Below are 14,738 nucleotides of genomic sequence, written 5' to 3' on the forward strand. Positions count from 1 at the left end.
TCAACCCCTCCTCGTTTTCCTGGATGAATAGTCAGGCTCAGGGATCAAAGGTGAGAGGTCGCAGCAGAAGAGACTGCAGCAGAGCAGACGGTGGTAAAGATATTTCAGGGTTCATATGATCATGGGAAATGTTCAGATCTTGGAATTTAAAGGATTTTTTTAAATTTAAAACTATTTGTTTTAAAATTGATTTAAAATATTTTTTACAAATAATTATTTAATTTGCGAGTGCAGTCTCTATACAGTTTTAATATTTTTTTATAAATAACTATTTATCTAATAATTTGTAATCATTCTTATGAAGTAATCAGGAATGACATTAAGAAATGTCATTAAGAAATGGTGAATTTTTTAGTCTTTATTTAATAAAATTTTTCTTTATATCCATTCCATTAAGTTTGTATATGTATTAATATTGATCTAAATATGCTTGTAATCTAGCTTTAAATTCAAACTAAATCTCAATTTTGTTCTACATTTAAATTTGTTAAAAGAAAATTAATAAATAAGGACTCTATTTATTCTTTCTAGAAAAGAAAATAGCTGAATTTATTTTGTAGCTGTGGTCATGTGTAAGCCATATTTAAGGAGATTCAGCATTTTAGGTAAATTAAATGGGTTAATTTTTTTTAGGCTTTGGAATTTAGGTATTTGTAGTGAAAGGTTAAATGGTTCATAATATTATTTTGGAAATAACCTTAAAGGGATAGTTCACCCAAAAAATAAAGTCATCATTTACTCACCCTCATATTGTTCCAAACTTTATAAGACTTTAATTCATCTTAAGGACACAAATGAAAATATTTTTTATATTCTTACTATTTTTGTCTATCCATTTAAAGTCCATGCAACCAAAATGTTCAAGCTTTAAAAAGATCATAAAAACATTGTGAAGTATCCCATACGACTCAAGTGGAATTATCAAAGTCTTCTGAATTGCTTCAGATGTGCATTATATAACTATATGACTTATGGGTTATGGTTTGGAAACAAAAAACTTGCAGAATTTTTATTTTTGGGTGAACTGTCCCTTTAAATCTAACACCCCAAGGACCATATTTACAAAACCAGGTAAGTGGTCACTAAGCCTGAGTGTTCTTAATGAGCATGTGTCAGTGGACGGTGCCCTCTTTCATTGTGCAGTATGTAAATGAGCATCTGTGGTTTGACGCTGTAGCTTTTCTGTTTGCAGGACGGCTCGGGCTCGCTGAAGCGCAGCGGTTCCTTTAGTAAACTGCGGGCCTCTATCCGGCGCAGCAGTGAGAAACTGGTCCGCAAGCTCAAAGGAGGTGGCTTACGAGAAAACGAACCCAAAAATCCTGGGTAACTATCACCACTTCCCTCCCTATTCTCAGACCAAACCTCCCCTTTCCAATATCCCAAAACCTTCCCACTACGGACTAAACAATGGTTGGTAGGCGTGCGTGACACTGTGACCATTAAACCTCAAACACAACATCCACTGGAATAGCAGACTGACGTGTGGTTTAAAAACTGGGGAAGGGACATGCTCAGTCAGACTTTTGGGAAGACAGTGTTAAAATGTTTTAACTAAACTCTGGAGTAGATCTCAGAGATCAAGACGGAGTACCTGAGTTTAGGATCCTAGAGGGACAGAATTATCTGGATAACCAGATATATGTCTGAAATGATGTCATTAGACTTTCTAAAAATAATTTAAAGTGTTATTGGGACTGTAAATATGGAAAGGCTGAAGTGAATTAAGGTGAATATCCCAATCTGAATTACTCTTTAACACTGGATGACACCAAAAAAAAAAAAATTCCCATCTCAAGGTTTTCAAAAGGGATTTATAGAATGAGCTCTTTAATGTGAGAGAGGCAGGAGGTTTACTACATGGAGATGGGTTTTTGCACATTGTGATGACGTTATATTGAAGGAAAGTCCTCTGCCGGTATGTGCAAAGTCTCTTTCTCTCTCACCCAGTTTTAAGTGGATGAAGGAATTTGCTTGCTTTATTAACTGGACTGTATTTTTTGCACATGCACAAACCTGTTTAACCCTGAATTGACATCTAACGGCTGACATTTTGATGCGGTGTGTTGAGGTCAACTCGCCTGTGTCTGTTACTGGGGTTCCTGTAGCATCTGATTTGCCAGATGTGACTAACTTTCTCTCCTTACCCTGTAAAATGCAATTTATGTTTTTATTTATTCAGTGCATTTTAACTTTTTTTTCTGGCCAGTGTTATTATGATTACTTTGTTCATATTTTATGCCTTTTTGCTTGGTGACTTTTCTTGATGCCTTTTTATGTCTGCTTGGATCTGTTTTCTTTATTTGAGGACTTTTATTTCTCTGTGCTGTGTTGTACATTTGTTTCATTTTGAATAAACATTTCCGTGCAAATTTGCTGTCTGCTGCATGCCTGTTTCCTCCATTTTCTGTCTTGTGGTCTCATTTGCTGTGTTACCCAATTTTTTTTTAACCTCTTCTCATCTTTTTATACCTTCTGTCTACCAACACCCTGGCAAAGGTTTTATTTTTTTAAATTCCCTTTACAAGTGACCCTTTTCACAGGCTGTGACGCGTTTCCACTGTTGTTTTCTAGTAAATGTAGAAAATTTTTATATTTTCTCTTAAGTATTATTTTATATTAAGTCTCCAGTTCACTGTACGTATAGAAATTTAGCCAATTATGACAACTTCTGCATCTGAGAATCCTGAAAATATGAAAACGGTCCATTGCAGATCCTGTTTGGTGTCTGTTTAGTGTATAATTTTGTGTTATAAAAACCAGTCTTTTCAGTCCTAAAGGAATAGTTTACCAAGAAATGAACGTTCTGCCATCATATACTCACCCTCATGTCTTTTCAAACAGGAATGATTTTATTGCCTGACGATCTCCAAAAAGGACAAGGAAACCGCATTAATATATATATATATATATATGAGACTTTGTAAATAATTTTGCATCCTTCATATTCCTGCATAACTAGCATGTCATGTTTGGTTATATATATCCGAAAACCAATGTCATGTTGACATCAACAATGTTAAACTTGGTGTAATACATTTACAGGCCATTTATTAATGTGTTTGTGAAAAATAGAAACACAGAACTGGCTTGAAACAGCATGCGGGTGAGTAAATACAGACATATTTTACATAAGTGACAAATCAGAAGATAAACAGCGGCCTGAATTGTAATATCTCAGCCGTAATGTTAGCACTGTACATTTTAAACATTTTTTGTTCTCTATAAAAATATTTATTTGTGAGTAATGGGAGATTTGTCAAAATCTAAATGGCGAATGACTAATATAACACACAGTATGCCATTGCATGTGTTTCCACTGTGCTGTTTTTATCTCAGTTCACATTGTAAGGTAACATCATTGAGTGAAAGTTGCATTAACATATTTTAACCCACACATTCCCATCCCACAAACCCCACCTTACCCCCACCCCTGGCCTTTGACCTAACTGACGTGCTTGCATGTGGCTCTCTCGGATGCAGCATGAAGAGGGCCAGCTCTCTTGGAGTCCTCAACGAGCCGGATAAACCTGTGGGTGAACTCGAAGTAAGACAACTTCCTTCACTGATCTTTCTCGACAGCTTTCTCTTCAGCTTTTCATTCAATCTGCTCTTGTCTCCATTTTGTTCCTTTTGGTCTCGCACAGTGCCTCCTGCTCTGTTTTTTTTTTTTTTCTCTGTCCCATCTGTCTGGCTCTTTCAGTCTCATACTCTGTTTTTGGGGGCATCTATTATCAACACATCCACAGCTTCATTATTACCATATTAACACACATTAATGAAATGAATGTGTGAGATCTCACAGAAGTCACAGACTAACACATTTCATTTTGTTTGCTAAAATACTTCGCAACCACTGATGGTCTTGGGCTACAAAATACATTTTTTTTAGGAAACAATCCTAAAGTTTATGCATTGTTTAGTGCAATGTCTAAAGAGACGTGTATCGGCACCTCAACAATAGTATTTCACATGATCTTATTCCAATTATTTCAGTTCTTTGGTCTAAATATTCTTTTAAGGATACTACGTAATGAAAAGGTAATTCATTTGAGATTTTTGTGAGTGCACGTCTGTTAGCGTTGCAGCTAAATGCTAACATACTCCTAAAAGTTTGATAACATTTTAGCAGTTAAAACGGGTGGTCTTTTTTTTTTTTTTTTTGTCCAATCAAATGCTTTCTAGAATCTGAATGCTCTTCCCCTTAAAACCTGTAGCCAGCTAGCATTAGCAAGTAGCAAATCAAGGTTCACAGCTGTGTTGTAAACTAAACCGAAGGTCGGAAATAGAGCAAACTGTATGACTGATAAAAATCTAGATAGTATGAATGTGTGTAGTATGAATGAAATCCAGACATTCTGTAGGTGATCATTGTCATATCACTTATGGCATTAGTTGTGTCACTTCACTGGCATTTGTCGTGTGGCCTTATGGGATAGTTAAATGTCAATTAGATGTGCACTTCAGAATCTCAGGACACATACACATAGTTTTCACATATTATATAGTATAGGGACAAGCCCTTTATGTCCCACCCCAACTTCCTGTTTGACTAAGAAATACTGTAAAGAAAACTCTTGATTTTCATGGGCTGTGTAAGAACTGCTTGGCCTGTTCTTGTTTCTCTTTGTGGGCTTCTTTCAGGTCACACCCTTCACCCAAATATGGCTACTTAAAGTACGTAAAGCATAGATTGTTGGCCTTTTCTGCTCCGATACCCACAACTCAGTGTCCTGGCAAAATGTCAACTAATACATTTTCAACGTGTTAATTGATAATTGTATTAAATGCTATAAAATGTAAAATAGACTGCAAAACAAAGCTACAGTATACAATTTTCTTGTAGTGATTCTGTTTACAGGAAGCTATTTTGAGAGTGACTTTACCCTGAACTTACTTCAGGATCTATCCGGGTCCATTTATTGTCTCTTTCTTTTCATTTCCATCAGGAACGAAATAATCGTCTAAGGAAGTCACGGGACCTGAGTTCCAGTCACACTAACCTGGCGCATTGAAGGTCTGCTGTTGGACGTCCCGATGAAGAGAGGTACTAAGACGTCTCATCATCGGGCTCAAGTGAACTGTGTTTTTGACAGGAGTACCTTCTCCAGAGGTTACTTTTGCTGTCGTGTCTCTGTATATGTATTTAATTTCTGGTAAGTTAGCTGTAGAAATGACAACTGATGTAAAAACTCAACCAGAACCAAAGTGCACAACAAATTTGAGATTATGATGTTCTGCAAAGATGAACATTTGTCGAAAACCAGAAAATAGATAATGCTATTCAGGCTCAGGTTGAGTCTAGACACTCTAATGGCATTTTTGCTGCTTTCATGTGGTTTATTTTCCTTTATTTTGAGATGTACTTTGATGCTTTTTTGAAACCAACAACTATAGGACTGTTTTTATTAATGAAGGATTATAGTGACAGAGGTGTGCATATTTGTGTTTATAGACATAAAGTTGCCATGTTTTTAGTTTTTTTTTTTTTTTTTTTTTTGGTACCACTTTCCCTCTTTGTGACTTAATATTCTGCTATTGACGACTTTAATGTTGTTTATACCTTGAGTTACACTATGATGCTAAAGTATGGATTCAATCAAACTTAGTCCCTTGATAAAGAGAGAACTGCATCTTGTTTATGAAGGTCTATGTTTACATGAGTGATGGTTCAGTGATGCACATTTTCTTATTGCTTTTGAGAAGTGGGAAGGGATCTGGCTTGTAATGAAAGAAATAGGAAAATAGTACAAATAAAATTATTTTTTATGGTTTACACTGCCGTGGAAATCTATACGTTTAGAATGGATTAAATGGGGAAGTCGTGGCCTAATGGTTAGAGAGTCGGACTCGTAATCCAAAGGTTGCGGGTTCGAGTCTCGGTCCCGCAACCTTTATCTATGCTGTTATCTAACATGGAGTTATAAGTACTGCTACTCCAGATAAAAATGCACTGGAATATGATTTTTGTCCCCAGATGTTTAACTACAGGACCTGTTTGAAAGCGGTGTGCCTTGTGAGTGCCTCAGGCAGGTTCTTACTAATGAATGTGGAAGTTATTGATTTTGAGTGTGACAGCAGAACAGTTTGAGCTCTGTAAGGTCAAATGTCTGTCACGATTTTACAAAGTAAACATAAATGTGGTCAAATAAAAGCCCATTATATATCAGTGTATCATGTCATGGATTTATGCTAACATTGTGCACTGCTCAACTGGCCTTGACTTGGTTTCTACTTTTTGTTCTCTTTATCCATGTAACTCTTACTGTGGGTGTAATATATTACTGTTTCATGCAGTAATTCGTTCATCTTGTGTGTACAAGTGTGTTTTCTCTGTAAAACGCATATTAATGCTCTGCATTATGACGATGTGCAATAGGGTAGCTACTGTGTGTTGGCTGGTTTTGATCTCACATGCAATGTTTTAGTGACAAAAGCTGGAATATCTGCTTGGCTTGTGCGTTTCGGTTATCTTTGTACTCTATAAACGAATAAATATATCATTTACATTTTTATACATAGAGTATTCAGTTGTTTTATGTCACTAATTTGAGATTTGTTACACACTTGTGGGACTAAATGTGCCCTTCACATGTTCAAATTAGATTTTCAGATGTTTTGTGTTTTTGACTTGATCAGTTTGTGTTATATTTAGTCGTCATTGCTGTTTTTTTGTTTGTTTTTAAACGGGGTTACTGATGTGGCACTCACTCCCAGAGGTCTTTAGTTCTAAATCCATTTTTGTTTATTTTCTTTACATTTTGTAACCCTAAATTGCTAAATATACACTCAAAGGTTCCAATTAAACTTACCAAGAGGCAATATAGCATTAGAAATTAAGGACACAACCTGTGTGTAGTATGTAACGGCAGGGACTGTTGTGACCGGTATGATATAACCCTGACATATTTATTTTTGTGGTTGTTGATGTTGCATTTCTACTGTCTGTCTCTCTTCTACCATTTGTGTTCATAATGTTTTGTATTATGTTGTTGTATGTGTGTATATGTGTATTCTGAACTTCGCACTGGACTCATGTATCTTCACTTTCTCAGGCTGTCTCTGTGCTGGCTACACTTCATTTACTGCCGTGTTTGTGGTTGTGTGTGTTGCTCTGAATATCATATGGTAAAGTGTCCATACTTGAATAAAGACAACAGACGTACTGTAAGAGTTTCTGGGTTTTGGTTCCCCCTGTTGGCAAGTCGAATTATATTATAACTTTTCCCCCGGTCATTCTACGCATTTTATGTTCTGAGTTCTATGTGCTTTATTTTTTTTATGGGTGTGTGATGAAATGTATTGATTTATCTTTGAAATCTTACCTGGAACACAAGGCGGAGGAGGAGAAAATCATTTATAGCACTTGGCAGACAGCTACAGATACTTGTTAGAGAAACGACTTGAAGGAATAGTTCACCCAAAAATGAAAATGAGTTACTCTCTCTCAGGCTGGCTGTCCAGAATGTGGACGAGTTTCTTCATCAGGACAGATTTAGAGAAATTTAGCATTACATCATTTGCTGACCAATGGATCCTCTTCAGTGAATGGGTGCCGTCAGAATGAGTCCAAACAGCTAATTAAAACATCACACGTAATCCACGACTCCAGTACATCGATTAATGCCTTGTTAAGTGAAAACCTGCATGTGTGAAAGAAACAAACCAATCAACTATTGCTACTGGCTAAAATACAAGTCCCCATAATATGGCTTTTCCAGTGAAAAGTTGTCTCCTGAATCAGGAAAGAAATATGTACAGATCCAGCACCATTTACAAGCCAAAACAGTTCTAAACAAATGTCATTGGATTTCAACTGGGGATGGACTTTTTCACTGGAGGAAGCATTTTAAAGTTAAAATGATTGGATGTTTTAATTTTTTTTACAAACAAGCAGGTTTTTACTTCACAAGACATTAATTGATGGACTCGAGTTGTGTGGTTTACTTGTGGCTTGTGATGTTTTTATCAGCTGTTTGTACTCATTCTGACGGTACTCATTCACTGCAGAGCATCCATTGGTGAGTACATTGGTAAGTGATGTACAGCTAAATTTCTCCAAACTGATCCAATGAACAAACAAGCTTGTCTACATCCTGGATGCTCTGAGGATGAGTACTTTTTCAGCCAATTTTATTTATTTTTTTGGGTGAACTATTTCTTTAAGAGATGTTGAGTATAACAGTAAGGTATAAACACAGGCTTTATGTAAATATAATAAGGGTAATAGATAAATATTGCTTAAGTCAAAGTTCAAAACTTGTACTTGCTTTTCAAAACCAAAATGACAGTGCTGAGCATTTAGGAAACAAATGTATTGCACATGGATGCATTTATTTGAATAACTTAAATACTTTTAGGCTTTTACTATTCAACATAGTAAAAGTGTATTTTGTTATTTTCAAATGGTCAAAACAACAGTAACAAATACAGCACACTAGACTACTAATAACATACATTGCATTGATCTTTCTTCAAACAGATACAGAGAAAAACATGATTAAAACAGCATTCCCACGTTTCACAACTTAAATCAAACCAATGATGTTCATTAGACAGCAGTGAGGATATTTAAACACTCATCTTTGGCTAAATGGACATGTTTTCCCGTATTCAGGCTACACACAACTGTCTTCAGATTTTTTTCTTTTTACAAAAGAGCCTATGCAAAGACTGTACAGCAAAGTCTATGTAAAAAAATGACAAACCTTATGAAAGTAATGCAAAGATACATAATAAAACTAGATAACCGATCTCCTCTTATTCTTACTGTTGCTGACCTTCTCATTGTTTCATATAGGCAGACCTTTCATTCAATACTTTTTCTTTTAGATTCAAAGAGATGTAATACTGCTTAAACAGAAGTCCTTCAATTTCCCCCAAACAACAATACAGATATCTGATTACCACACAGTTAAAATCACCTAAATGCTGCTTTCTTCTTCTACAGCCACTTGCCTGTGTCATTTGCATCACAGTCATCATAACAGTGTACAGGTCAACCATTCAGAGCTTGCTGTCTCTCAGTCATATCTGCATGCACACTAAGACGAAATGATGGAGAAATGATATTCAGTCACTCACAAAGCCATTCCCATTCCCATATTGGGTGCTAAATAAAATCAAGACAAATCTTTGCAACTCTGTTATGCATAAATTTAACAATATACAGTAAAATGAGTTGAAGTGATGCATTCATCTTAACATAAAAACTCTACCTTCCTCTAGGTCTGTATAAAGAGCCTTGCTTTTATCATGCTTTGACATGCAATTCAAGTCTTGACACAACTGGGAATGAATGAAATAACTATTGTGAACTAAACAGATTATGGATATTTCAATGTATCATTTGTCTACTGGATAATAAGCAATGAGTTGTGAATGCTCATGGGTTTGTCTCCTGACAATACAAGCAGAAGGAAGTGCGTCCCCAATTCCCAAATGTTCTTTGATTGCCTGTCACAAAGTAATTATGATCCAGACCTAAAATGTGTTTGTATTAACAGCAAAAGAATCAGTGGGGAAACTAAATATGGCATCACTGGACAGAATAGCAACAAAACAATGCAAAAAAAAAGTAAATATGCAAACATGTTATCCTCTGCTACTAATACCAAACACTGTTTTGTAGAAATCACAACAATGTTGACTACTACACTGCAAATCATACTTATGTGCTTCTGAGAAAGATTCATTTGTGGTTTAAAATGATTTAGTACACACTGAAGCAAACCGCACAAAACACAGAACAATCTGATAGATAATAGGAGTTGATGGGACACATACAGGCATACAAAAAGCCAGATTAGCTTGTTGGGAGTTAGTGTTAGTGAGAAAGTGAATATGTAAGGCACTAAAGTCTCAAATCTATTCTCCATTTCATCAAGGTGCCTGGAAAAGTCCTGAGGAGTCTTGTTGACGCAACGGATCTATGGGTAAAGTAGCTACTGTAAACCCTCCTCTTCAGTGGCAACACCTTCCTCATTCAAATGTGTGCTTGCAAATTTGCCTTTAAATTACTTTTATGAGTGTTAAAGCCCCAAACAACTGTTGTCTAGAAACAAATCACATTTCCTGGTACTGCAACACCAGTATGTGCAGGATTTTCCTCACCTTCCAGTCGTTCTTTTGGAAACTCGCGCTCTTTCTGTGGACTCTTCTGGGTTTAGAGATGATGGATGGAAACAGGAAGAGGAGGTTACAAAGGTGACCTCATTTCCCTTCTGTCCTCTTCAGACAGTGATGAATCCCCTGTATGCTCAGCCCCAAGATCAGGTGTAGACCCTTATGCCTCCTAGATTGGTTGATGTTTTCGGGCAGGACTATGGGGAGGGGGTTACATGGCAACAACAGCAATTTATAGTTTGATGAATGGGCCGAAGTGATGGGGCGCTCTGATCTTGGGCGAAGAGCAGGAGTTGGATAGAGATGGAGAAGTGGAGAATGGAGGCGAGGACGAGAGGGCATCTGCACACAGAGAGAACACTGTGGAGATGGCCACATCCATGATGCCTTGACAAAGCTCAGGGTAGAGTTTCCTACAACAGAGAAAACCTTAATATTAATATTAAACTTAAGAAGCAATTGTAGGGGAAAAAAGCTTTAGCAACTGCAACCATAATCCAAAAATTAAGGAATTTGCCAGTCACATTTTTTCATCTGAAACGTGCTGCGAATTATACATTACAATTTTTTTCTCCCAAAACTCCTTGTGGCGACACATGCAGTATGTGGAATACGTAATGCATCAAGCCACTAGATATGAAAATAAGGGACAAAATCAAAAAACTGGATAGCTGCACAGAGCGAATGCATTCTAGACATAACAAATGAGAAGTGTGTACTCACTGTGCACAGGCAGGTGCCCCGTTGATCTCAATTAGCCAGACTTTAAAGCTCTCGTCCAGCATGAAGTCAAAGCCGAAGAGCTGGAAGCTCTGGTAGGACAGGTGCTTCGTGCTAATGGCTGGCTCGATGCATGTGAGACAGCTCCTGTTGAGACAAGACGCAGGATTTTAGACGAACACCACAGGTAGTTAGACATCCTCAAATGAAGCATTTTTGTAATGGATCAGTGAGCTCAGTCTTGAAGAACAATGTTAAAATTGATCTCTGATCTAAATGTTATGCTCATCTGGTTACTGAAGGTCACATTGCCATTATATAGTGGGGTGAAATATCTGAGTGGAAAATCTGTTTTATTTATTTTGCATTAGTTTTAATTCAATAGTAGAGTGTGGTGCTAGAAATGCTAAGGTAATGTGTTCAATTTTCAAGGAAAGCAAAAACTGATTTAAAAATAATTGTGTACCTTGAATGCAACGGAAGTCTCTCTCAATAAAAGCCTCTGTCAAATGCATAAATGTAAACATTTAAAACAGAAAAGTGATGTAAAATTAGTAGGAAATATTCAAGATTCTGCACTAATTCTTCTGATGAACTAGTGCACTTGTGAATTTCATGTCACCTTGTTTCTTATTTCTCAAAAACTTCCACTGACATTTGTAAGCTGTAATTTAATTGGCAACAGTGTTGATAACTAAAACGATTAAAGATAGCTTTTGTTCATTGAAATACAGCTGAAATAAAACATACATCAACTAACTAAATTAAAATAAGTTTAAGTCAAAATACTAAAACAGAAATCCAAATTAAACCTAAATAGAACTATAAAATAAAACAAATTTACACAAATTTGAATGTAAATAAAAACAAAAAATTCAAAATAGTAATAAATACTATAATAGTATACAATGTAATACTATAATGACACTGATTTGTATGGGGGGGAAAACTTTTACATTTGAATAAATAAATAAACTTTTGCACCCACTGTACATCTCTAACACTATTTTTTTTCTACCTATACAACTCATTTGCAGGCACACATGCAATCAGATTTGAAAACAAGCTGAAGGAGCACCTGATGATATGCTTGATCTGAGGTAAAATAGATGTTTCCATGGCAACGCTGTGTGTGGTCAACAGGTACTGTCTGAACTCATCAAAGAACATCTCGTTGCCCTCCTCATAGAGGCCGTAGTTCTGCGAATGCTCCTTCTGGATGCAGTGATTGGTCAGGTGACTGGTCATGTCCTGCAGATCCGAGCTGTTGTAGGGCTCAGAAGACGTCCTCAACACTCCCTCACGGTACAAGTAGATATTATACTGATGGTCTACAAGCACCCAACTCCTACAGACAAGACAGCCAGAGAGAATATCCACTGACTTTAACTTCATTAGGATGGGGCTTTGCAATTCTATGCTTTTCTGTAATCACATCAAAAACATTCTGCACAAAGGATTATACATCTCATCTTACCTTATATCAAATTTGCGATGTCCCGGCTCCAACAGCAGTGGTCTTTCCAGATACTTCTGAATGACATGCACTTGGCCTTGATTATCGATGAACTCAAGCAGCTCGTTTGCATCATGAGATATCAATATTCCTGCACCTGAACAAAGAGACCAATAATCTCATACTATGAGTTCATAAAACAAAACTACACTTTTAACTTGCCATTTTGGACCGATGGAGATTCATACCTTTAGCACCTGCTGATGATTTGGCGATCCACGCCGTTCCCTCTCCGCTTTCCTTTCTGGAGTTATAGGAAGCCAAGAAGACCTCCCGCTCATCTGTCTTTGGGTTGCTCTTCATGTGGCCGATGCCATTGGTGGCCGGGGCCACTGGGGTGTTGAGGTTGGTTGGGTATATGATGTAAGACTCAGGGAACCAGCTACAAGAGTCCTTTAACTCTGGACTGGTTTTGATAATCCTAAACATCAAACAGGCTTATTTAAATATAATTCACAATTTATAAACTCTATTACACGGTATATAAAGAAAACAAGTGTGATTTGAAGACATTACTCACATATGCAAACATTATCACTCAACTGAGGTTATACAGTAAATCTGAATATGCATTTCTTTCATCTGATATGTTTAGATAAGCAGCATACTTGACCAGTGAAGCTTTGCGGCACAGTTTATCGGCTCCTCTGTAATAATTCACCAGCTGCATCAGTCCTGGTTCATGACCTGTAGAGGACACAGCAGGGTATTTGCCATTGAAATATCGAAATATTGAGCACTGACGGCAGTGTCCTGCAGCTAAAAATACAATTTTGTAACTCAACAACAATTAGAATAAAATGACAATAAGAAATGTTTCTAGAGCAGCAAGTCAACATAGAAGACTGGTGTAATAATGCTGAAAATTGGTTTGCATTACAGAAATAAAAAAATTAAATAGATAAAAGTTATTTTAAACTGTAATAACTTTTCACAATATTACTGATTTACTGCATTTTTGATCAAATAAATGCAACCTTGGTGGGCAAAAGAGACTATAAAAAAAAAAACATTCTTTTCAAAATTCTGACAATAGTGTATACGTGTATGCTATATATACATGTGTGTATGTACTTCATGTACACACTCTTTTAAGCTTATATATAAACATTAATAAAATACTGATATAAAAACAACAATTTCATGTTGAAATGTCAAAGTAATTACATGCTACTACACAGTTACAGCTCCACAGGAATGCATTATAGAGTTGAATCTTTGTGATCAGCATTGCTGTGTCCAGTGTTCAATTATTAATAGTCGTTTCATTATTCATTATCATAAATGTAACAGCATGTTCTGTCCAGTCTCCAGTAAAGCACTGGTTGTGAAAATAAGCATAGGTTAGGAGTATTATGACAACTTGCTGAAACTTCAATGCACACTAAAACATGCATACAGCATGGGATTATAAAACAGATCATATTATGAGATATGCATGTTTAATATGCAGCTCTTGATGAAATCGTTTACCCAGCCGTCCAAAAGGCAGCCGATTTCTCTCTCCCAGCATTAAATTAAACCGAGGGTTGTCCTTCTTCAGTCGTTTCCATTTTCCAGTAGAGATGAGGATCTTGGCGACCTCGGCATACACAGTACTGTTATCATCTCTCAATACAAACGTGTACATCGGTGAACTCATGTTCCTCAGTCTTCTGCTAAAAGCCCAGAGGAGTGATGATGATCCCACACTAGCTAGCCGACTAACGTTATCTGTCTCCCAGCAAAGTAGACCGAAACCGGACATACATGACTTTCTTGATGCTTCTTAGTTGCTTCTGCACAGAGACTGTGATCCAGACAGAACAGCAGGGCCGGGCATCTGTAAATCACCCGCAGTGGCGTGGACAGTGATATTAGGGTGTGACTCTTGAAGGATTTCTCTGCTGGAGCTAACAGTCTACAGTAGCTTCCTCTCTTCCCATGGTTGTCTATGAACAGCAGATATTAAAACACAGCCCAGTAATGGGCTAGCGCAGTACAGAGCCCAAGAATACAGGTCGAACATATAACTATGCATTTAATTCCTCGCTTCCCATGTAGTCGTCTAGACAGTATACAGCAGTTTAAATCCCCAGTTGAAGCCTCTTTATCCCAACACGCTCATGATGTGACGTACTGCTGGGAGTCAACGCACGCACGCCGCACAGACTTCTGGGTACTGTAGTTTTATGCCACGCACGTCAAAGAAATAGCAACTTTGAGTTTTGGCTATATTGGAATAATTGTCATGATCTTCAGAGCAAAAATGATGTAGGCTAAATTATATAAGGAACATTTATATTTAGGTAAATAATAATTATAATATAATTATGACTTACTATGTAATGATTTCTACTTTTTATGCCGTATGTCATACATATGACTTTTGTCCTTAATT

General features: G+C 36.8%; 2 protein-coding genes across 7 annotated transcripts in view; one reads left to right on the top strand and one right to left on the bottom strand.

Annotated features, from left to right (window-relative positions):
• Positions 1-7,166, top strand: part of LOC306882837 (kinesin light chain 1) — a 41,308-nt gene extending 34,142 nt beyond the window's left edge. For 2 of the 5 annotated variants that reach the window (XM_079437772.1, XM_079437773.1), the window contains exons 15-17: positions 1,193-1,323; positions 3,481-3,544; positions 4,947-7,166. In XM_079437772.1, the coding sequence (XP_079293898.1) occupies positions 1,193-1,323; positions 3,481-3,544; positions 4,947-5,012 (261 nt within the window). In that variant the 3' untranslated portion in view covers positions 5,013-7,166. The remainder of the gene's footprint in view (positions 1-1,192; positions 1,324-3,480; positions 3,545-4,946) is intronic. The other 3 variants (XM_079437774.1, XM_079437775.1, XM_079437776.1) reach the window with 3 other exon arrangements.
• Positions 7,167-8,144: 978 nt separating this feature from the next.
• On the bottom strand, positions 8,145-14,488 carry LOC306882838 (tubulin--tyrosine ligase-like). Of its 2 annotated transcripts, XR_013785299.1 has the most exons (8): positions 13,832-14,470; positions 12,967-13,045; positions 12,547-12,779; positions 12,320-12,455; positions 11,921-12,190; positions 10,846-10,989; positions 10,111-10,535; positions 8,301-9,041 (listed from the first exon to the last, which is right to left on the bottom strand). XR_013785299.1 is itself a non-coding variant. In XM_079437778.1 (7 exons), exons 1-7 carry the CDS (start codon positions 14,103-14,105, stop codon positions 10,355-10,357), a joined length of 1,317 nt encoding a protein of 438 aa, XP_079293904.1. In that variant the 5' UTR covers positions 14,106-14,488; the 3' UTR covers positions 8,145-10,354. The 2 variants fall into 2 exon arrangements, 1 of the variants encoding a protein (XP_079293904.1); XM_079437778.1 differs by having other exon boundaries at positions 8,145-10,535; positions 13,832-14,488.
• Positions 14,489-14,738: the final 250 nt, after the last annotated feature.

The sequence above is a fragment of the Barbus barbus genome (genome assembly GCF_936440315.1).
Source record: "Barbus barbus genome assembly, chromosome: 16".
NCBI classification, from domain to species: Eukaryota; Metazoa; Chordata; class Actinopteri; order Cypriniformes; family Cyprinidae; genus Barbus; species Barbus barbus.